The 24,562-nt window shown below is 43.1% G+C and overlaps 1 protein-coding gene and 1 long non-coding RNA gene across 37 annotated transcripts in view; one reads left to right on the top strand and one right to left on the bottom strand.

Annotated features, from left to right (window-relative positions):
• Nucleotides 1–1,585: 1,585 nt before the first annotated feature.
• EPB41L2 (erythrocyte membrane protein band 4.1 like 2) overlaps nucleotides 1,586–24,562 on the bottom strand; it is a 205,905-nt gene continuing 182,928 nt past the window's right edge. For all 36 annotated transcript variants that reach the window (XM_026504797.4, XM_048226044.2, XM_044386324.3 and 33 more), the window contains 3 exons: nucleotides 22,994–23,074; nucleotides 18,740–18,849; nucleotides 1,586–2,848 (listed from right to left, as the gene is read on the bottom strand). In XM_026504797.4, coding sequence (XP_026360582.1) covers nucleotides 18,745–18,849; nucleotides 22,994–23,074 — 186 coding nt within the window. In that variant the 3' untranslated portion in view covers nucleotides 1,586–2,848; nucleotides 18,740–18,744. The remainder of the gene's footprint in view (nucleotides 2,849–18,739; nucleotides 18,850–22,993; nucleotides 23,075–24,562) is intronic.
• Nucleotides 15,232–20,648, top strand: LOC130543536 (uncharacterized). The gene is made up of 2 exons (XR_008958946.1): nucleotides 15,232–15,502; nucleotides 18,588–20,648. It is a non-coding gene; the product is annotated as an uncharacterized LOC130543536 (long non-coding RNA).

Genomic DNA, 24,562 nt, shown 5'->3' with positions numbered 1-24,562 from the left:
CATAAATAAGGGGAAATACTTAACGAAGCCCTTGTTGGGCAGTAGTTATGGCTACAGTCTGCTTCATTGCTAGAGTCCTGGTGATAGTCATTCCATGAACTGGGAGTGTATGCAATGAATAATGCAATGCACAATGTATCATAAAAGAAAACAGAAGCTACTCATGATAGTGAAATACCAAACATCTACCAACTCTATGTATTTTCAAAATAACCTCATTTTTTATCCAGCTGTGGCCTGCGGGAAACACACTGCTGTTTCCTGCATTCCACACAGGATTGCTTACGTAAAATGTTACCTGTAAAAACCCCATGCAACTAAAAGGAATTATTGCTGATCACCCTGAAATTATATGGCTTTTAAGATAAACAAGTACACCCAGATGTCTCTCACCTCAGTGAACACTGTTGACCTACGTTCTTATTCGATCATTTGGGGTTTTAAAAGCTCAGTTTACAGAACAAGCTAACATCCTGGGAAATATTTTCTAAGAACTATAAAATATTAAGAACAGTAGCCTCGCGCTGCAGCTACACGTGGCATTACTTACCAACACTGTTCCCAGCTGCTCTTTGGGTCCTAAGCCCTACAGATGCTCTAGGTGTCTCTGGGACCCCCCCTCCCCCCCGTCCTTGCTATCTCAGCTGAAACTGAGCCCTAATCAAACACAGCATTTGCTAGTCACTGGAGCTGCCGTGGACACTTCCTATCAGGGCAGTTAGCACTGGAAGGATGGACAGATATGGTTCTCAAAGAACTCTGGTAAATCCAACCTCTGCTTTAAATATGAACGCTATCCCTACAAGCTTTCTGATGAGAAACAGATTCACAGAACCACATTTGGCTCTATAATGTCACGAAGGCTTATCTGGCGGAGATCAGCTTCTCCAGAGAGGAGTGGTTTCTGTAATAATTCTGCAGAAAGTGAGAAGGGCCTTCCACGAGGTGAGAGATAATTCAGTGGGAACAGAGCCCAAAGAAGACAGTTGTGTAAATTGTATTTAACACGCTCACTTTAAATGACTAGAGAAATTCTACATAACATTCTAAAACAGAATAGACCCTGTTGGTCATTTGCCGTGTAATGTTTTCAATGTGTAGAAGAAAACAGAGCACTTAATCTGATGCGTCTTGGCAAAAGTTTCATAATGAACCACCCTGATTAGACACGGACACGGGCCCTTGGCAGAACCCATCCTGCTTGATACGTTAAGGCCCACCGGACAGTGGAGCAGAACATGAAGCACACGGGTGTTCAGACGGCGGAACTAAAATATTTTCTGAAAACAAAACAAAAAATACACCAGGAAAACAAGCGGAATCTTCCCTTGGAGAACGTGTAAAGGCGGCGATGGGCCATGTGCGCAGGCAGGAGGAATCTGGAACTCCGAACAACGGATTTCCAAACCTTCACTGCTGCCTTAGCCATTTCGCTTCGGTGATGCGGGCGGCAGCAGCACGTTACAAGAGGTCGGAATTACAGATTCTAAAAAATGCTGCATTTCACCACATCGTAAGACTTTCGACGGCAAATATCACTCCAGTTTATTTTTTAAACCTTTATAAAAAAGAGAAACGACAAGTGTAGAGAATAAACAAACTTTATTTTATAACAGTATTACAGAAAGCAAAATATCATTTAATACAACTTGAAGCTGCTATAAATCTACTCTGGCATCATAACTATACACAGGGTCAGAAGCGAAGGAAAACGTGTGCAATGCCGTTAATAGGTCCCTATCAGGTCTCCGATGTCAGCTGTAAATGGCATAGCTTCCTTGCAACCATCAAAAAACCACCACAGCCCCTGCTCGTCTCCCCAGTGTCCTCAAACCTGTGTGCATCATCCAACTATCTGAAAGAGAGAAACCTGCTCAGTAACAAAAGGTCAGTGTTACGAGTAGACAAGGAGGTTTCATGCAAAGCAAGTGTTCTACACAGTGTTCAAATGATGGAAAGTCCTGGAATTTGGACATGTTAAGAAAGCGAGCACTAAGGTTTTAAGCTGCCTGAATTTTTAGTAGAAGAGAGGAAACGGTAGTTTCTCCTTTTCCTCCCTCCTGGTTCTGGAATGCTGCCGAAGAACATGTGTCTGAGAACCGTTGGCACCGCAGCGCCACAGGGTCTCGAGACACAGTGCGTGGTCAGTGAGCTGCTTCGTAATTCTCCAGTCTGGAGCTTCTCTGACTTTCAGTACAAAGTCAGAGGACTGGAAGGTCAAAAAGGGTCCCATATAAAAAATAGCCCCGATGAAATTCTCAAACATTAGAAAATTTTCAGGATGTGAGAAATGCTTTTAATCTGTATTAATATTTTCTCATCCAGTATATTTACTGCAATCTGAAAACTCTGTAAAGATTTTCGGTAAGGATTCAGTGGGAAGGATCTGGAAGACAGGAAAGCCACTATCGAAATTAGTCCCAGAGTTTCCTTTCCACCCAACAGCAGCTGTTCAAGCAAACAGCACCTTACCAGCGGGGGGCTGGCTTTGTTCACTATCATTTGATCAAAATGAGTGATAAAAAGCAGGTAGTTGTACACACAAAGTAAACGGGAAACAAAAACAAAACTCACTAATTAAAAAAGAAAAGAAAAGAAAAGAAAAGAAAGAATCAAGAATATTTAGAAGTGGTTATAAAACAAAATAATGTATTAAAATGCGAGGAAACAGTATAGACCAGAGCTGCTAAGGTAAGGTTTGGCTGTTGGCATTTTAATTCTTCAGGCTTCTGGTCATTGTTACCAGTCGTAGTATAAATTCGCTGGAGTAGTGGTGTGGCATTAAGACTTGGAATGGTCAAAATTCTTCAGGTTCACAAAGTTGAATGTTGTTTAAAAAATGGAATCTCTAGGAGGAAAAGAAGAAAAGACTTAAATATTCCAAAGACAGAGGCTTGAAAAACAAAGTTAAGGAATGCGCCATCCAATTCCAAATCAAATAACCAACAGTTATGATTTGCCTCGCTCTACAGTAAACAGCATATTGACCAGAAGACATGCACGAGAAAGTCTATTCCACCCCTGGGGTCCTTACGGTATGTGGAGAACGGACAAGCACATAGAAACAACTGGCAAATAAGAATACACACAAAGAGAGTTAATTTTAAAGGAGGTAATTCATACACATTAAAAATCCAAAAAGGAGAAGCCAGTGTAGGCTTTAATGCTAGATTCAAGGAAGGAGAAAAAAAAAGCAAAATCCATTCTGACTTCTTTGAAATGAAGAGAAATGCAGGTGAGGAGAACAGAATGGGGCAAGAGGCCAGGAACTGAGACAGCAAACGATGTTAGTGGGGGTATACAGAGTTTGGGGAGGGGAGCAAGAATGAATGAGGAAGTGGACACTACTGGAGAGAAGTATTAATAGGGTGAGGAATGGAAGGTTGGGTAAAAAATATTAGGTCTACTCCTTAATACCAGACCGAGGAGTACAAACTTGATTGAACAGACAAAAAAAGGACTGAAGTCAGAAAGAGCTTCAGACAAAAGACCAGCTGTCAGTTTACTGTGATGACCCAGAGGTAGAGTGCAAGAGGCCGAAGACAGGTCAGAGAGCCAGGGGCTGGCGAGTCCAGATAGTGCGTGACAAGGCTAGGGGAGGAGGAGGCCAGTTTTGAGGAAGGCTTGACACGGCCTGGTTTATGTTCTAAAAACATCGCTGCAGCTTCAGTCTGATGAAGAGGCTAAGGGTGGGGAGGAGAGAGACAGGAAGGCCAGGTAGGACAGCTAGGTGATGAGGACTCAGACTTGAGGGAAACCAGCTGGAAGTGTGGATGGGGAGGCACCTGTAGGAGAACAATCGGAGGGCGGGGACGAGCAAGAAACTACCAGGGAGCATGATCAGGGGGAGTCTGGGACCTCAGGACAGGCGTAAAGCCCCGGTGAGGTCTTAGGACCAGGGCGTGGATTTGCAGGCTGGTGCAGAGGGCAAGTGAAACTCACAGGTGAACTGGTCTTTGTGAGTGTAAGGACAAATGAGAGATGTGAGCCCTGGGGAAGCCCACAGTCAGAGGGAAGGAGGCAGGAGAAAGGTCTAAAATAGGAGTGGGCAGGGAGGCAGACAAAAAAATAAGGATGGTGCATTATCCCAGAGAGAGAAAAGGGTTTTGAGAAGGTAATTTTTCACTTTTCAGTTGAAGTTTTGGCCAGTGGTAGGGGATTAGAGGACAGGGGAGGGTGGCGATTAAGGTCCTTTCCAAGAGTCGCTGGCCCCAAAGTCAATTAGAATGCACATTCTTTTGGTTCGATCAAATTAAGTCTTGTTTTCATAGAAAAACTCCCCACCATTGAGACTTATCACAGATATTATTTTAGCCTCTTCATTATACAGGACAGATTGATTAATCAAATTCACTGTCTCCCACCTGTTGTCTGCTTTAGGCTATTTCAGACTCATTAGGACTTCTGCTTGATTCCAGGCGGTGGGGGGCGGGAATCAAAGGAGAAAACACAAAGTCATCTTTTTTTTGGCTAGGAATTATGAACAGAAACTTGGGGATGGTGATCGGCAATGGATGAAACTGCCCATCAAACTGGGTTTGGGAGTTAGCTGTGACCTCAGTCAGTCACAGGATCCACGCTCGCTCCTTGCGAGCTGCTTGCTCCGTTCTCTGTGCGCAGGGAATACGCGTCATCTGTTGAACAGAGCTGCACGCACACCCAGCTTCTATTATAGAAGAGGAACCTCTCACGTGACCAATGCCTGGAAACCCACCGAAAGAACGAGCTGTAGGATCCTATTCTCCATTGCCTCTAGACTCCATGTCATGTTATTTCACTGAATCGGTCTTCACCAAAAATAAAAATTTCAATTTAGAAAAGAAAGCTAAAATTAAACTTGTTTCCAAGTCATTAGCAGACAAGTAAACAGGAATTAGGAGTGTGTAGGAACTGAATGAGAGATTTTGATTTCAAAGAGCTTCAACATTTACTGAAATATTTGTAGAGAAAAAGACAGTTACCCATGTAAACTCAAATGTCATTTACTTTCATTTATTCGCAATCAAACCACTCGAAAGAAAGAAAAACCAATTTCCTTTTCTGGTAATAAGTATTACAAATGACAACCTTAACACTCTTAGAATTCCAAACAGTTTTCAGAGTGAAAGAAAATTATCTTTATTGTAATTTTAATGTTAAATGCATTTTTTCCTGGTTCAAGTGCATTTTTTCCCCTCATTCTTTAAGAAGCAGTAAATCAAGTGTAACTCTGAGCTAATTAGATATTCAGTATTTTAGAACACCCCAATTCCTCATGTTCTGGATGAACGGGGAATAATTTATTGTAGGAAGTTTATAATTGACACATCCACCTCTCTTCTGCTTTCTGTACTTATACACATACAGAAATACATTCCTGCAAGTAGTAAACGTCTGAACTCTAGAGCCGGGAAGGAGAAAAGATGAGGACGGACCCACCAATGCCACTGGTACACAGGCATCAGACACTGACATTTTTTCTGTTCTGGCATGTATCTGTGAGGAAAAACAACCCCAAACCTTCACATCTGGCTTTTTTTTTTTAAAAAAACAGATTACATTTTGGGTCTAAATGATTTATCACCCATTCCAATCAAACTGAAAACTACGCCCTGGTTCTTCAGATAAGAACTTTATGCAACAACTTGTTTCTTTTTTAAGTCTGAATTCTACCTCATATTCACGATAGTCTGGACATCTTATTTTGTCAATACAAACGGACAGGCGTTATTATTAACTTCCGGCTTTTTCCTTTGGGCAACATCATAATGTTCCCCCCAAGTTTGGGTAAGATCACAACTTTGAAGTATATGGATTATACGTGAGGCATTGGAATTTTGGTCAAGTGAACAAAAACAGAAGCCCAAACCACTGTTTCCATGCTTCAGTTTCCCACCCCCAGACTATCCAATGTCAGTGAACAAGTCTAACACCTACCGGCCCTGTTCCCTAGCCTCTGTCCCCCTCTTTTGGCCAACATGGGAATAGGTTGGTGTGGCAGTCTCACCCAATCTCAGCTCTAACTCTGGATCTAATTCCTCAAGGACTTGTGCCCGTTGCCTACTTGGCCTTAAGTCTTCACAGACGGTTCCAGAACACTCAGATTTATCTTAGTGTGCCCAAGGAGCAGTGGGAAATCAGTCAAATTCAAGGGCAGAGGTTCTAGGACTTCGTTTGAAAAGCACAGCTTCAGAGTTTCCAGAGGCAGGGGCTCCCAGTGTGGAGCTCAAGCTTCAGCGTGCTCTACTCCAGAAACGGATCTGGTAAACTGCATGTGTGCACTCATAAAAAGGCATTTGACCCAAAGCACTAGAAATACTGCCTGCAAATGGTAAAGCACTGCCCCGGAAGCAAGTCTCAATAAAAATGCAAAAATGTGGTTTTTATCCAAAATAAACCAATGCAAGAAACCATAACATGTCTTTGTATTAAGTAAAATTCAATTATCTTAGGGCAGCAGGATAGCCAAAGATCTTGAAAATATGAATAAAATATATAGGTGAGAGACAATCCAACTACTTCCTAAATAAAAACGAGACCCACGCATCAAGTGTTCCGTTTTAAATACAACAGTTTATGGTTATGGACTTCAGTTATTCCTAATGCTAAACTTTCTTCCTTGTGTCTCCAGTTTGCATATTTTGATTTTCATTTTTTAAATAATTTCTGTTTTAAGATAGGAGTCCTGGAACCAAAAATGCAAGTAGGATTAATTTCTATTTGAGGGGCGGCTGGGTGGCTCAGTCCGTTAAGCATCTGCCTGCTGATCTGGTAATAATCCCGGGGTCCTGGGATGGAGCCCTGCATCTGGCGTCCATGCTCAGCGGGGAGCCTGCTTCTCCCTCTGAGCCTCCCCCTGCTCATGCGCATGCGCTCCTCAAATAAATAAAATATTTTTAAAAATTTTCTATTTGGTTAACCCAGGAAAGTCAATTCTATAACAGTGTTGGCAGCACCACCACCATACAGACCCACCAGTTCTCAGTGTGCTCTGTGACCCTGAGGTCACTGAGACTCTTTTCAGGGGGTTGTGAAGTCAAAGCTATTTCATTTAAAAAAAAAAAAAAAAGCAATTTCATAATCACACTAAGGCATTAATTGCCCTTTCCAGGGGACTGACATTTTCACCGATAGTGCAACAACAAGGGGGAGTACACCCATTGGCATCTTGGCACAAGTCAAGGCAGTGGCACCAAATTGTACCAGAAGTCACCGTACTCGTTACCACCACACACTCTCAGTGAAATAAGAAACAAAGAAGGCAAGGCAGCCTCACTTAAGGATGTCCTTGATGAAACACAGAAAATTACTGTCTTACACCTTAACTGCTGAGTTCGTGTCTTTTTAACATTCTGTGTAATGAAATGGAAAATGGGCACAGAATACTCCTGCTGCATACAGAAATACAATGGATGTTGAGAGAAAAAAAAGAACTATTGAATTGTGAATTGAAGGAGTTCATACACACCTTTTTTATTTGAGAATAATTGATGGACAAACTTATTCTATTTGGCAGGCATTTTCTTCAAAATGAGGTGAGCTTGTCATTTCAAGGAAAACAACTGACAATATACTTGTGGCCAGTGATAAAATTCAAGCTTTCAGGTGAAAATTGGAATTCTGGAAGATTGTATTCTGGACACCATGAACTTGATAGCATATATATATGATTTTGAGAGAGAGCATGTGCGCGTGGGTGTGTGTGCAAGAGCGAGCCGGGGGAGGGGCAGAGGGAGAGAAGAGAGAAGCCTCAAGCAGACTCCACGCTGAGCGAGGAGCCCAATGTGGGGCTCAATCCCAAGACCCCAAAATCGTGACCTGAGCTGAAATCAAGAGTTGGACGCTTAACTGAGCAACCCAGGCGCCCCAATAGCTTCCCAATATTTAAAAACTCTTCCTAGGAGCTCAGTGGCAACCAGTGATCTGTCTCAATCACTTTTTCTTTTCCAGGATTTCATATCATGTAACCACACAGTACATGTAGCCTTTTCTGACAGGTTTCTTTCACCGATTATTTTGAGCTATTTTAATAAGTATTTTTAATTTCTTCTGTTTCGTTTATAATCTGGTAAATTTCAATAGATGTAATTTTGATTTATACTATGGTAACTTCTGATATGTATAATTCACAGCAACTAAAGCTCTTTGGACCCTTCGGTGACATTTGAGAGCGTTATGTGTTACTGAGGCCATGAAGCTTGGGAACTATTTATGTAGAATCACCTTCCTTTCCTTCTCTCACACAGATTTGTGTGTCTGCAGAATTCAGAGGGAAACATTAAATCTAGTGTTTTCTTGCTTTGTGGCCAAATGAAAGACAGCACCTGTTCACCAAATAGTTCAGAAAAATAATTTTGCTTCGCCTGGTTTCCTGAACATATTAATGCTGCTACGGTGCCCCTCTGGCCCTAAGAGACTCTCATGTGGGCCCCTAGAGACTCGCACCGCACATTTAGGTCTTGGACTAGGTTCTCCCCCACTCTGCCCCCCCATCTCGGCCTCCTCTGAGTGCCAACTATATTGTGCTCAATAACACACACTAACACAATTTCACCTCAAGACAAAAGTTCAGTTCAGAGTTTGCTAGAATCACATCAATTTAGTTAAGTATTTTTGCTTTCAGGAGTCAATCTGAGATGTTTTCCCCAACTTTCCATTTGTTACAAAAAAAACAAAAACAAAACAAAACCCCAAACACGGTCTACCTTTCACACAACTGTAGTTCTTTCCCCTCCAGAGGAGGTGTGAGGAAGACCATCTTCCGTCCCTCCCCCCTGTAGTGGTAAAAGCTCTCTTTCACCTTTTAAGCCAGTTACACTCCCTTACCTTTGAGGAGAGGGTGAGCTGTCAGTGATGCCATCAGGCCAATTAATTGGGTTTTCTTTAAAGCTAACAGTAATTTTTCTATTAGAATCTTTATACTTGGCACATTCAAGTCCCTCTTTATTTAAAGAATTACTACCACACAGCAATTGCAGAATAGCCTGTCAAACGAAGACGTCAATTTTACCTCATTTTTAAACATGATTATTCTTTATTATGGTTTTACTTGTTCACTTAGCTTTATATCATAGCTGCAACTTCCAAAACATTTTGTTCAAAATTAATTTTTCTAAAATGAGTTGTGTTTCAACTACAGTGGTTGGGAGTTTGTTATTTGAAAGATTCCCATCGTGAAGCCTTCTGCAAAGCCGTTTGTAGTGTGGATTCGGGCTGACTGTGGGTCAGTCCAGCTCTGCCACTCACCAGCTGTGTGACCTGTGTGAGAGACTTATCCTCTCTAGGCCCCTGTGTCCTCATCTACACCTTGGAGGACTGAAAGCACTAACTGAAATAATAAATGGCAAAGTTCTCAAAACTGGGCACAGAGCAGGCATTCAGAGAATGTTAGCTAGTATTATTTTTCTAGATTTTCATATACGATATTTCAAATTTTGCTCGGTTTGCTTCTAAATGAAGTGCAGTTCTACTCTTAAAGATACAGGTGTCCATTCCCCCATTAATAATAGCCTGAACCAGTATAATTGTTTCCTTACAGGGTACTTCATCTAATCTAGCACGCTTTCAATCAATCCTACCCTCTACTGATGAATTACTCTCCCTGAAGGACAGTGCTGACAAGGTTCTTCCCCACTCAAATACCCTATATACATGACCTACGGAGCGAAGTCTAACCTAAGGTACCGACATGGAATGTCATACCCTCTGCAGTATGCCTTTGACAAGTCCTTCCAGCTCTGCTGGGAGCTCAACACACAGCCACATGTAAGTTGCTCTTCCTGATAGCCACTCCACTGCTTCTCCACATACTCTTTCCTCTCTGCTCACCTCCCTATGTTCAAATCCACCCCAGCACTCTGCACAGAGAGGTTTCCCTGATACCTTTTTGGGGAGGTCTCAGATCTGCCGATCAGAAACTGTTTCTTCCGTCAACTTTCATAGCCCTTTATCAAGGGTTCTCCTAAAACACTATTTTTTACTCTATATGTTATTTGTATTCCGGTTCTTATGTGTTTTCACCTTTGTCACAACGACTATCACAGTGCTTCAAGCATGGTATTTTCACAACAGTATACATTGATGAATCTATGAATGAATGTAATAGGGACGGAGGTGCAAAGGCAACAATGAAGAGCAGGGGCTAGGGAGGGGAAAAGACAAACAGAATTGTATTTCATTGCTGGGAAGAAAGCACTCCTGCCCGTCTTCCCCATTACTTTCACCTGCTGGTTTTAAGTGGAAAGTTTGCGGTTTCATTTTTCTGTTCTTTCATTAAATAACTACATCTATAGTATCCTGGGAGGACTCTGCCTTCTTTAAAAAAATGGCTTCCCCAAATCTCTGAACGCTCTGACAAAGATTTCTACACATAGTTAGTGTGTGGCCCTAAAGCTAACGCAAGGTCTTCTGGTTCATTCTGCTAGGTTTCAGTCTGTGGGGACTTGATACGAAAGCATGTTGCAAAATCTTAGAGCTTCTTTCATAGAACGAATGGACTAGAATAAGGTTACACTCAGTATACTGTATTCTAGCTAATAAGCTTGTAGCAATCTTACGTTCATAAGGAGATGAGAAAACATTTCTCTGTAGCCATCAAAGTTACGCTTAAAAAGACAGTATCAAAACTGTTATCTTTAAAAAAAAAAACCTTTGAAACCATATATGAACTCACTGTCTTGTGTTTTCCTTCAATAGGAAGCTTAGTGGGAATCAAAAGAATTCATCTCTAGACCCAACTCTCTAGCTTATTAGTCTACACTTTTTTCTAACATCTTCAAATCCAGTATGTTGTTTTCCACTTACAGCACATCTCAATTTGGAAGAGCCATATTTCAAATAGCCAGGTGAGGACTGGTGATCATACTGGACAAGTCTAGCACATACTTGCTCCAAGGCTAATGAAATTATTTTGATACATGAAAGTTAAATAAACATAGGGCCAACGCGTCAGCCAATGTAACCCTCATGGGGTCAGGAATATCTTAAACACACACCCTACTTGGTTACTGTAGAAAATTTCCTTATATTGCCACCCACAAATTTACATTCTTGGAAAATAGTATCTGGGATGACCAACATTTGAGGTTCTCCAGACAGATGAAACTATCTTTAGCGCTGCACATGGCATTTATGAGTCCTGAGTAGAAGTGATGGATGCAAATTATTCTCTAGGTTTCTATTTCCTCATTAAAAAGGGTTGGGGGGAGAAGAGGCTCTAATTTTTAACTGTTTATAATAAAATATTCTTTTGATTTTCATACTGCTCAATACGCCCTCCTCTAGGGTATAATAAAGTCACGACCACCATGCTCACCACCACCCCCCAGAGGCCAGGTGGGTTAACACATCAGCAGGGAGACGGGGTACCCAGGGCCTCAACGTGCAGAGACACAGGTGGCTCAGGGGGCTCTTCCCTCTCCGACGGCGGCAGGGCCTACTCAGCCAACGCAGCCATGCTGGAGCGCACACTCCATGCTGGCAGAGCTTCTGACGTTTCTAAACTTGCTCGATGCCTTCCCGTTTTAAGCACTGTTAATTAATTCAAATTCTAAAAAATACTATCTGGGCCACAGAAACAACACTCTGGGTATGACCTTCATGCCTCCGATTTATTGACTCTGTCTCACCCCTCCCCCTCCCTTCCCCACCACCTTGGTGCTATTTTTAATTCTCAGTAATAATGAAAAACTAGAGAAAATATGCAGCATTTGTGACTAAGGGGTTAACAACCTTAATGAGTCTGTCAGAGAGAAGATGATAAACACCTGAATAGAAACATGGGCAAGAACTGACAACTCAAAGAAATAAAATTGTGTTGTGTGTGTGTATATGTATATTAAAGGCTCACTAGCAATGAAAAAAAAAAAAAAGCTCTTTCTTCACAATTAGAAAAGGAGGGGGAGGGGAACAAATGCTCTTTCCTCAGCAGATGGGCAAAGATTTTTTAAATGTTTTACAGTCTTTCGTGTCAGCAAAGGTGTGGGGCAACAGGGGTGCTCACAAACTGCAAGTAGGGGTCTAACTTCTTCGACCCTTTCAGGAGAAAATATCTGCCCTAGAAAACAACGAGATTCGTGCCCCCAAAATCTGCACACGAGTGTGATCTTTGCAGCTGCGTGCAGAATTGTGAGCACGGAGGAATAACCTAAATGCCCGTTACCAGGTGTCACGTAAATCCTCATGTGTCCGTTCAATGGCTGCTGTAAAACGAGACACTGCCAAGGAAGGTCATGTACCACGTATGCTAGGGGGAGAAGAAAACAGGCCATCGACGGAATCCACAGTACCGGCCTCCATCTACAGAGGCGGCAGTGTGTGTGTGTGTGAGTGTGTAGTGTTCACACATACAGACACTGTGAAGAGTGACTATCTATCTCTAGGAGCAGAGGAATTATGGATCATTTGCATTTCCTGCTGTCTCTCCCTTTTTAAAAATTATAATCACCTCTGTTATTACCAGAAAAAAAACCCAATAACTACAGTTTCATTTGCAAAAACAAGAGTCAATAATCATTTTGTCCAAGAGCAAACCCTGGGGAATTAGTGACTCTCGTGCCAACTAAAGCACAACAGCAGTGGCGTCCAGCGCCTCTTTTGTTGGGTAGTTCAAATACATTGGAACAGACTCACTGATAGCCAGACTCACCTGCCAGATTTATAAACGTGAAGCAGAACATTCCACAGCATTCCAAAGCGAAAACTGGCTGTGTCTGAAAGGCACTAAATCCAAAATGGCTTTTTGTGTGTATGGATAAATCTGCATTTGAGGTTTGATTAATCCACGTTGAAAACTAATGCTAATTTTAGGTATGAGACTAGTACAAGTAGGCAAATAGAGTAAAATAAAAATGCAACACATGTGATATGTCTGAAAAACTCCCGGCCCCTGAACTGGAAACAGGCATCTGGAAGTCCACAGGCTGGTGCTTCTCCTTCAAAGACAGGCTGGCGCTCATCAGGGCCCACGCGTAAAGGAGCAGCTCGTGATGAGCTAGAACTCGGTTCAGCCAACAGTTCAGCCAACTTGGCTCTTTCCTCCTTCGACTCAGTTAGATAGCAAATGCTAACTTCCTGTTTGGCTCTTGAGTTCATCTTGAAACTCTGAATATCACCCTGACTCGGAAACGTTAGCTTGACGACAATGCTATCTTATCTAGAAACCGGTATTCATGGATGTACAACAGCACAGAAAGCACTTGAAAGCACTCTCCATGTTAAACCGCATTTCCTCAACCTGTGACACGGCTCCATCCCCACCACCTGGCTGACTCTGACCACGTCCCAGGCTGATTCTATACCAACTCCAGAGGACATGTTCACTTGATTTAATATTCAATACTTAATTACTCTCTCCTTCTTGGAGTTCTCGTCTTTTGCAACTTGTGTGACACCTTTCCTCCCTGTTTTCTTCCTACTTTCCTATTCCCCCTCCTCCATCTCCTCTGACCTGGCCCAGGGTAACATCACTCACTAGATGATTCATTCAGAGGACCTTCAAACCTCTATCTTCGGCTCCGAAGCCTGTTGTGATTTCTCTCAAAGCTCTTGGCTACCTCCTGGACCTCTCCATGTAGACATGTCACATGCATCTCAGACTCAACGTCTCTGGGGAAGCATAGTCTAATGTTTATTTTATTCTTTGGAGCAAAAGGGTTCCTAACAGCTGACTCGATGGGCTACAAAAAGCTCTTACAACGTGCCTTGGAAACAAAGTCTTCTATAAATTCTATTATCATCCTCAGGTAACAGATGGAGGAATCGAGGAACAGAAACGTGAAGAACTTGCGTGGGTCACATACCTATGAAATAGATTTGAACCAGCAGATCTGCGATGCTGCATTTCCTCTTAACACTCAGACTATCTGGTAAATTCCAAATAACCGTGCCATGTGCGTGTGTGTAAGACAGGGCCTTACCGATTCACTTCCAAACTTCCTCCGTAATGCCTACGGCAGCTGTGCCCTCCAAAAAATACATCTCCGCTTTAAGACAGCTAAGCGGTCTTATTGCACATGACCTGTGAAAAATAACACCTGTATCCCGGGACTGAAATTACAGGTACCACCATCAACTCATTTGCTCCTTCCAGAAGCCTGGGATTCTCCTCTGCTCTGGCATTTCCCCAAATCACTAACTTCCATATCCCCATATCCCATGCAAACAGTCACCAAGTCACAAACCCCTACCCCTTTATCATCGTTCAACTACATGAGGCGTACCTTCCCCTTCACTTTTCCAAATAGAGCGTAACCTCTTTAGCTTGACTCTTAAGACTCTATGGTTTGGCCTCTGCCTCTCTGCACCCCCCCCCCACCTCCCATCGCTCTCCTCCTACACGTGTCCTGCAGCCCAGCCACGCCTGACTCTGCACCATTCATAGAGTGTGAGGTTCACAGTACCAGCTCTTGCCTGGAATGCCCCCTTCTGTGCCTTTCTTCACTGAGCTATTCCTACTCCCCTGGAAGCTCAAGTGAGAAGCCATCGGACACCCCATCCTAATGTCGAGATCTTGCCTTTTTATTCCCAGCAAATGCAGCTCCCAACACGTCCTCCAACCAGAGGCTCTATTCCGCTACCATGATTTGTCATGAGTGCAGACTTTGTTTGATTTGAACCTCCACGCAAACAGATGGCGCCCAATGGGCATTCCATATATGCTGGGGTAATCAACAACGACAACAAGGAAAGAAGTAAAACGTGAGCGGACGAGAGGCTGCTCCTCCGTCATTTTCTCCTTTGGCTGCTCACTGCTTTTGGCTGAAAAGGAGGCATCGTTTGCTTTTTATCCTACATATCAGTGACGGCTCCAGGAGTCACAGGGACTTGTTTGAAGTCTGGGTTCAGAGAGGGGACGGTGCCAACTGGAGCAAAGTCGCCAGCTCCCCCTCCTGGGGCTCGTTCTTTCTGAGGCCACACAGCCCAAACCAGCAAGCAGGACTCTTCCTCATGGGGACTGTTAGGGAGCCCCATTCCAGCGGCGACAAGGCCACTAACACGTTGTGGCTCTCTGAGGGCTCGGAAACATGCACTCAGGATAAACTGGGGAGGGAGGAGTCCTTCACAGAACACAGGGGAAAAAGTTAAAAGATTAAGTCAAGCACTCCTCTGAAGTGTGTTTCCTTTCTCACGCACGGAGTCTGTGTGCCGCTCCCCTCAGCCTCCCAGTGGCCGGCACCCAGCTGAGAGTGGCAAGCCTGGGGAGGCTCGGCCCTCTGTGGGCTGTTCTTTCACCATCTTTCCATGTGCTCCCCTCACCCCTACTCTCAATGCTTCATCAAAAGCTCTGAGCTCCTCCAAAGGAAGAGGTCAGGTCAGATCAGGAGGAGAGCTTTTCATGTCTGAGAAAGGGAGACGGGGCACATTCATTACCAATATTATTTATTCTTCTTTTCTGGTGTTCAGCGACTGTCCCGCTCTTTGCCTCGGCCCACCTGCTGCCTCTGTGGGATCCTGGCGGCACAGCCAGCGGGTAGCTGAAGCAGTACGCACGCTCGTCCTCCCGGCCCTGACGGGCACCAGCAAAGTAAGTCTTGGAGAACGAGCCGCAGCAGCGGGAGGCGGGGGAGCTACAATGACTCCGGACACTGGGGACTCCTATTCATCCTTCAGATTTCAACTCAAACTCAGATGCTTAAGGAAAAGCTTAAATTTACAGCAGCGTCAATCTATTCGGTTCTCTCCTATCACACTAGTTCCTTGAGAGCATTTATCACATTTGCAATTACATTTTGTTTAGTATCTATACCTCCCTTTCCAGAATGGATCCTTTCCCAAGGAAGGGGACCCTGTTTGTTTGGTTTACCAATTTGACCATTTGAATCCTCAGTGCCTAGCTCTACCCTAGCGTACTTTGGTTCTCGTATCTTTTGAATGGATGAATGAATCTTTCCAAATTTATTGAGTTTGCTCACCTTACATGTGAATTTACACTTTAACTGCCTAAATCTATTTAACAAGGTGACCTATAAAAGGTGTCCTCTGAGATAGGCCAACGTCAAAGGCTCCGTGTGTGTGTGTGTGTGTGTACATGCATGCCCACTGCAAAAATGAGTCTAGGGTGCTAGGAATAACAGATATAACTAATTCACTTTAAAACTTACTAAAATGCCACAAATGAAAGTGGGGTATTGGTAATGCTCACAGCGATCACGAATTTTTGTCCTATGTTCCCCATTAAGTAACATAATTCAGGAGAAATACCCAATATTTTTATATTTGTGTAACACTAAATTTTCTCATTCATTACCTTATTATATTCTTATAATTAAGTCCTATGAATTAGGAATGGTAGATCGTACCAGCCCTGCTGACTTGTCCAATGTCACATAGCTTGAGATTAGCAAGATTAAAATAGAGCACTTGATCTTCTGACGGCTAAGGAAGTGCTCAGCATTGCACATAACATAGCACATTTATTCAGGCAAATGGACATTTTGTTTATGCTCAAATTTTTAATGATTTCTGCTTGTAGGCCTTTTGTACACCCTGTGTTGAAAACAGCATCTAACATATAAAGAGTATGGCTGCTAGATACAAGGCCAGTATTGAGAAGCCAACTGTGTCTTCCTATACCAGCAACAGCTAGAAAAGATTTATAAGACCTCTTTTGGGTAAAAAATTATACAACTCTATTGGAAGACACTAAAAAACACCTATGTAAGTGGAGATAGCTATTTTATGTTTGTGGGAAAGAACACGCAACATCATACAGATGTGATTGTCACCATACTGAGCTACAAACCAGATGCAGTTCCAATTAAAATACCACTGGGTTACCTTAGAACCCAACAATCTGAATCTGAAATTTATGAGGAACAGAAAAAGCCCAGAATAGACAAGACACTCCTGAAGAAAACAACACAGTTGGGGAGACACATCCTACCAGATCCGAAGTCTCATTTTAAAGCTATAGTAATTTAGTCAGTCTGTCATTAGAGCAGGGACAGACACATAGGCTAATGGAAACCAAAGTGCCCAGAAGCCCGCCCCCTCCCCACACATACAAGAAACTGGATATATGACCTGCAGATTAGAGGGGGGGGGGGGGGTTCGTGAGCTCTTCAATAAAGGGGGCTGGAATGCTGGCTACTTTTCGAGGAAACAAATGATCACTGTTTTTCACCACACAGAAAGACCAATTTCTTATGGGTTAAGAATTGATCTATGAAAGGCAACATTCAAATACCTGAATCGATAGCATCCCCTAACACCTCAGGGTACGGGAAGAGAATAAGCCATAAAGGAAAGCGTGACAATTAAACTATATTAGCTTCCATTAATAACTACATTCAATATACCAACTATTATATTGACCTATATACTATATGGAGAATAAAAGACAAACCACAAACCTGAAGATATTTGCAACACATAAAAATTAACAAAGGATTATTGTGCAGAATCTATGAAGATCAGTAAGAATAAGAAAGTCAGATGTCATTTCATATCAATCAGTTCAGCATAAATTAAAAAGTCAGAGGGCAGGCGGTGCAACAGTGGGAGCCATCACCTCCCGTGACGGAAAAGCACTTGGCCTCACCACGCGCTGGAAGATGCGCATTCTGTGGCCAGCCATGCTGTGGGCTGTCTGTCTATTAAACAGTCAGTGTACAGATCATTTTAAAAACAAAAAAGCAATCTTGGTATACGTGCTATGCAATAAAACCTACCTTTCAAATACATGCATAATTCTGAACATTTACTCATTTCACTTAAGAATTCTTTAGCACAACTTGTAATGGCTATATTTTAGTCATCACACAGAAGCAGTATTAAGGCATAACCAATCCCTACTGTTGGCCATTTAGATTTTTATATATACTCGCAAAAAATTTGAAACAATGTGAGAAATACCCTTGTAGGTAAGTCTTTGTCTACATCTCTGATTATTTAAGATAAATTCTCAATGGTGGTTTAAATGGTAGGCATACTTAATGTAGGTTTTGCCAAACTGTCCTCCAGGAAATATTACTAGTTTATAAAGGAGCAGAGGAGTATCATTTTCCCTCTTACAACCTCCCCAACACTAGCTAAAAACAAACTTTGCCAGATTTATAAGTGAAAACTTATACACTGAATTTTTTAATTGGTATTGATTTAAGCATTAATGAGGCTGAACATTTTTTACTTATTGTTCATTTAGCTTCTCTGTGGTTTACTGGATTAATCCTTTGCCCATTTCTCTACTTAAATGCTTGAATTTTTTGATGATACAAAATAATTAGTGATATATTCATGCTATTGACTCCTTCTCTGCTGGGTATATTGAACTTTGTCATTCTATCCTTTGCTTTGGTTTAAGTTTTAGATTTTTGTATAGCCCCAGCAATCTTTTCCTTTACGGTTCATTCTCTGATATACAATTCTTCATGTATATTTAAGGGAATTAACTCATCTCCCCTCTGTGTCCCCTACAACAAAAATGCCTCATCTAAAGGCAGGCAATAGCACCTTCCTCAAAGGGTCACTGTAAACATTAATAAACGTATCCTGGTGTACTTGGTAAGTAGTAAAACAACACAGAAATGTCAATTATTAGCAGTTCTCCATACATAGTAGTTATTAACATCACGTGCCCATTGGTCAACAGAGTTTATAATTTTATGCAGGGAACGTGAGCAGAGGTGCTTGGGACAGTGAAGTCTGACGAATCAAACGGATCACAGGAGACAGACACTGTGATGGAGAAGCCACTTCAAGTACACCCCCCCCCGCCCCCCGCGCAGCCAGGACAGAGGCCCCCCATGACACGCCCTCTTACCTCACTTACTCCTCCCCTTCCTCCAGCTCCGTTTCTTTGTGCACCACCACTCTTGTGACCGACATGTCCGGGTGCTGCTCTCTGGCTTCCCGGATGGCCTGGGCCAGCGCCTGCAGGGTGAGGAGAGCGCTGTGAGCAGGGGAACGGGCTGCTGGTCAGGATGGCAAAACACCAGAATTCCGGCTCCAGCCAAGATGGTTTTCTTGCTTTGGGGCAGCAGGGATTTGAAACGGGCTCACAGTTCATTGTAGAGAACACTTCTCATTTCCCCCAATTCCCACTTTCCAGTCTTTTCAGATAATGATGCATGTAGAAGAAACACGCAGACTCTGAATCCCAGCCTTGTACTCGCCGTGAGACTTGGAGAAAACCCATCCTCTCTGACCTTCGTATTCTCACCTGTAACCCGAGACTAATGCTAAGGTTGTGAGGCTCGTTTTAGGGTTCGCTGTACAGACTGGAGGGATGGTGTAAAGCATCAGCACAGCGCCTGTCCTGTGTACTCAGGGGTACTGGCTGGCACCCCACTGCCTCAAACCCCCAGGCCCAGGCCTTGCTCACCCCGACCTCGTGGGCTTCTCACTAACCGTGTGAGGTAAAAGCTCCGTTGAGCTGTTATGTTGCAGGAACAAGAGCTATACACTTCTAGGGCACAAAACAACAAAAACAGCAGCAACAATGGTGACATACGATCAGCAAAGTGAAAGAAGAGACATGGCGCTTTAGCAAGTACAGGTCTCTATTTTACAGTCAAAACCACTGAAGGGGCAGAGGTCAACAGGTCGTGCTCAAGGCCATCCTGCTGCTAGGCTGCCCGGCAGGAGCAGGACCCGGGGTGCCCCTCCACAGGAAGCAGACAAAGTTTCTTTGTATTTTATCAGAAAGTAAACTACATACAAGTGTTGTGACAAAGTGGAAAGATCCTATTTTTCTGAGGGGAAAGATGTTTAAAGAGGTCTTGGGGAGAAAGCAAAACACCATAGAACATCACTCAAAATCTAGGTCTAAAACAAAAAGGAAAGTCTTATAGGAAAGACAGCACCGTATTTCGTATGGAAACTATGCATTTGAAAGCAGCAGCATAATTTTCCTGTTTCTCTGTCATCTGCCTAAGGGGACAGCTGCATTTCTTATCTGCGGCATGCTTTCTGTCAGCTGAAGGGTTACTGAGCAAAACCTGGAGCCCGAGTCCACACACACAGAAAGGTAAAGCCACAGAAAAAGAAATTGGTTTTATACCCAAAATGTTTACACAGAAGCTTGGAAGACACTGAGGGTGCTTAAATTTGCAGTAGGGAACAAACTGGTGACCCACCTGTGTCAGGACAAGAGAGAACTCACACAGGGGACTCTCCAGTCTGAGCCTCACAGCTGTGGAGGGAGCAGGCGGGCTGGAGGGCGAGGGGAGAGGGGCAGCGTCTTATCCCAGAGGTCAGAAAGCGTTTCCAGGATCAATGGCGGGGATGGGAATGGGAGACAGGGTAGAGCAGAGTGGCTCCACACTTGTGTGTGCTCAGAGGGAAGTGAGAGATCGGACCAATCAAAATGGACTACTCCAGTCGGTGTCTGGAATCCAGTTTGGGAATGGGACAGCTCCAGCAGGAGCCAAAGGTAGCTACAGATGCCTTGTCAGGTATCTGTCAATTCACATTCATTACAAAGATCTGCCTACATTACACCAGTACAAATGTTAAAAGGGAAGTATAAATGATGCCCAAGGGAAGGGAACACATATGAAACATGCTTTAATTAGTAGAAACGTAGGGAAAACCAAACTGCTTAATTGTCTCCAAACACATTTGAAATCTGTTTACCATTAGTTCCGTTCATTCCGTAATATCAGTACATGAAATGAAATACTACAAAATGTTAATTTATGACAGCAACAATAAAGACTGCGAGAAAACTATCACATCCACCTGCCAAACTGAGAAGTTGTTTTACTGGAAAGAAACAGACACTCTGAGGAGTTGCCGCAGTATCTTGTGTCCCTGGTGTGGGGCTGAGTGTCAGGACGCACCGGGGCGGGGGGGGGGGGGGGACGACACCCCTGCAATGCAAGGGTCTCTAAACGCACGATTCTGTTCCTCCTATCTCGCTCAGAGGAAGGGTTTCTTTCCACTGTTATGCAGGGCAAGGAACTAAAAAAGGGGTCAATGATAGTCACGTCACCACGTGATCAGCTTTCATTTTTGGCAGGAAGTGATTTCCCTCTAATTCTACAGACTTCCATGGTCTCATCACAGGCTGTGAGGAGAGAGGGAGGGAGCTTCGTGAGCTCCTGGTACAAGCGTACCAGAAGCCACAATTAAATGTAAATCAAAAAAGTTTATGCCTCGTATAATTAAATATGAAAAAGTTATGAAAATGTTCAATATCTCTTCTCCCATTTGGGTATCTGCCCTCGGCTTTAAAACGGGCCGAAGCAACACATTCACACAAACAAGGTCATGTCCCTGCAGTCTCAGGTAAAGCTGCGGGTTTTTTCCTAACGTAAGAGTCAGGAATATGTGTTATTTTGGTACTTACATTTCAAACTCTGTTTTATTTGCTATTCAGAAGCAGTATTGTTACAATGGGCCAAAAGACAAGAGAATGCACATAAAACCTGAGAGTAATCCTTGAAAGGAAAACATGGCATCAGAAAGCCAGAAAGTGCAAAGGTTCACTGGAGAGACAAGGTAGGAGAAACAAAGGTTGGGAGAAGACCCTGATTTTCACTTTCCATCACGCCAAAGAACATGGGCTTCCGCCTCTCACACCATAGGAATTCAATAAATGCTTGCTGAGCTAGAGTCCCAGAGGGAAAAAAGAACAGAGTTTGCTCCAACTTAGGTCAGAGGAGCTCAAAACTGTCCCAGCAGAGAAGAAATCCTCTATATGGGGACCTGGAGGCTTGGCTTCTGCAGGGTCATTCATTTTCCCATGGCGAACAGACACAGGTACTAGTCATCTACTAGGAATCTCTACTACAAAGTGAAAATTCAGAGTCAGGGCAACACTTTAACCTCTGACAGCTCTCAAGGAATGAAACAAATACATCAGGGAAGGTGTAAGGAAAATCATGTTTACATGTTTACAGGAAAAAAAATGTAGTGGTTTTTTTTAGGCACAGAAGAAAATCCATTTCTCTTTGGTCACATAGAGTGAGTTTTTTTTTAAAGGATTAGTTCTGTTCTCTAAAATTCTCTTTCCTGAGTTCAATGTTGTTTAAAGCTGGGTGACTCTCATCTGTTCTGACTCCCCAGCCAAGATGGGCAATTGAACATTTCCTTTCCTTCAAGTTGTTATGGAAGAAAATAGCTTGTTTTCCTTTAATGCAGAGTTAAAATCCCTCAGAAAATGACAAAAGAAAGAATTTGCATCACTTGGGACTGCAGCCTAAAATGAAAGCCACTCTCAGGGCGCTTGGGTGGCTCAGTCAGTTTAAGTGTCTGCCTTTGGCTCAGGTCATGATCCTAGGATCCTGGGATCGAGTCCCATGTTGGGCTCCCTGCTTCTCCCTCTCCCCCTGCATGGGCCACGCGCATGTGTGCGCACGCTCTCCCTCTCTCTCTCTCAAATAAATAAAAAAAATCTTAAAAAAAATGAAATAAAATGAAATGAAAGCTACCCTCAAAGTCACCAGCAGTTCCACTCATCACCTGGTTGGTAAAGTCACACATCCCGCTTGAGTTAACATTAGAATAGAAGCACAATTCTTTTAAACATGTTTCTGAATCCATGTAAATTCTCACTTTGTAAAAGACCTCAGATTTCCTTCTCCTACCCCTCAATAATTGTAATAATTAGGGGAAAACACCTAAGGATAAATAGCCCCATTTTTCTAATGTTATAAAAAAATACCTTTTAAGTTCCTGAAAGTAGGCATAAGTCAAACTTAGTGACTTTTCTTAGTTTTGAGGAGCCAGTGTCATTAAACTGCCACTCATTGTTTAATCCATGACTTGCCTTTAAGCCAGGCCCACATGAATAATTAATGGTTGCTAGGAATCCTCTCGATTATTCGGACTCAAAAGTGCACGTGAAGCCAGTGGGAAATAAAGAGCAATCCATGTTTTATGCTGGTTTGGTGTCGGGAAGGCTGAAAGGACAGGCTGTGTCTAGGTTGGGAAGTGTCTTTGTGCCATGCTTAGGCGGTGGACTCATCCAGGAGGCACTGGGAGAAGGGGTCTGACCCGGGGATATGACGTGATGACTCATGCCCAGCTTAGAGACATGGTCACTTTCCGAAGCGGAACTTCAGGTCTTTACCTGGTCATGATCGATGTCTGCATCTCCCGTGATCACGATGCGTTTCTCGATTCTTGTTTCAGATATTCCACCTTTCACAGTCTAAAGGTTATAAAGAAAAGAAAGGGGGGAGACAGCAATCATTGAAGCATGTATGTACCTAATGAGAGGAAAGAGAAGGGAGCACAACTAGACCTTCTGATCACTAAGGCAATGCGCACGGAGTGGAGAAGGCGGACGTTCCAGAAACCATGTTCAAGGTCAGCAGAGATTCCTATTGTTAAAGTTGTAGCATCCATAAGTCTCCCTCAACTGAAAGCAACTTTAAAACTAATTGATCGAGATTCAAGGGAAATTAAGATGAGACAGATGCCATTTAATCCAAATAGTTCCATTGGGACATTCCAGTACAACTTCCCGGAGTTTCTTTACTCCCAGTTGGCCAATTTGTTAAAAGAGGAAAGAAGAAATAATTCTTTGGTTTATGTAGAGTTACAAGGAATTCTAATAATTTAGGTCCCTGGTTTAGGTTTGGGAATTACTTGATGTCATAATTTTGACTGCCTGATTCTCACACAAATCCGCTTGGTAATTTTGTTCATTTGGTTTAGTGCGATAAGATAAAAGAAGACTTGGATTTGGCTTAAGATACAGAAGATACATGGGGGGAATATAAAGGTTTTTGTTCAGTGAGAGCGTCTGTAGTTCGCTGTGCCTGCTAACAAAGACCGCGTGAGCAGACCTGGGGCAGGAGCTCTGGCACGAACTGCCACCCAGGGTCACTGGCTCGGAGCAAGCTGGCAGAGCCTGGGGCATGATAGAGGCTGAAGGGATCATATGGCTGGGACGCTGAACTACGAGCAAGTACCACACAGTCCTGAGAAAGCACGGCTCTGATAAATTATATGCTACGTCCCAAGTGATAGCCCTTTACTGTAAGAAACCAGGTTTACTGCAAGCCTGGATAACTGGACAGGCTTTAAAATGAGCACCAATACAATCTTGCATTTATGTGGCTTTTTTTTTAACTCACAAAGTTTTTGGCTGAAATACAGGGTGAGGAGGGCATAAAGGATACATTTAAATCCTTCAAGCACTCACGAAATGTGAAAGGTAGAAGGAAATCTGAGGGCGGCAGCATGCGTGAGAATCACCTGTTGGGCTCCTACACCCACCAGGGTTTCGGGAGATCTGGAGTGGGGCCAAGGGACTCACACTTCTAACAAATCCCAGGAAAGACTCCTACTGCTTGTCTGGAGACCATACTTTGAGAATCATTGGTCATCTGGTATTAAAACTTTAGAGGATGAGAGAATGATCTGGAAAAATGCGCCATATCCAACATATGAGCATCTTAAATCAACGAGGGAAAAATTATATTACTTGAACAACTTGCTGAAAATTCTGAATGATGGTCTTTGTTCACTCGCTTCGGTCGGGGGCGTGTTCACTTATACTTACCAAACCTTTGCTGCTACTTCTATTATATTCTCTCCCTCCTGTAGCTCTCTGACGTATAGTTTATTCACGACCTATCTTTCCCCCCTGTACTTCACAAAAATACATTTGTCAATGGAGCCCAATTTCTTG

This window comes from Ursus arctos, unplaced genomic scaffold (genome assembly GCF_023065955.2).
Source record: "Ursus arctos isolate Adak ecotype North America unplaced genomic scaffold, UrsArc2.0 scaffold_13, whole genome shotgun sequence".
Classification (NCBI taxonomy): Eukaryota; Metazoa; Chordata; class Mammalia; order Carnivora; family Ursidae; genus Ursus; species Ursus arctos.
Note: the sequence above shows the minus strand (reverse complement) of the source record. Positions and strands in the feature narration are given on the sequence as shown.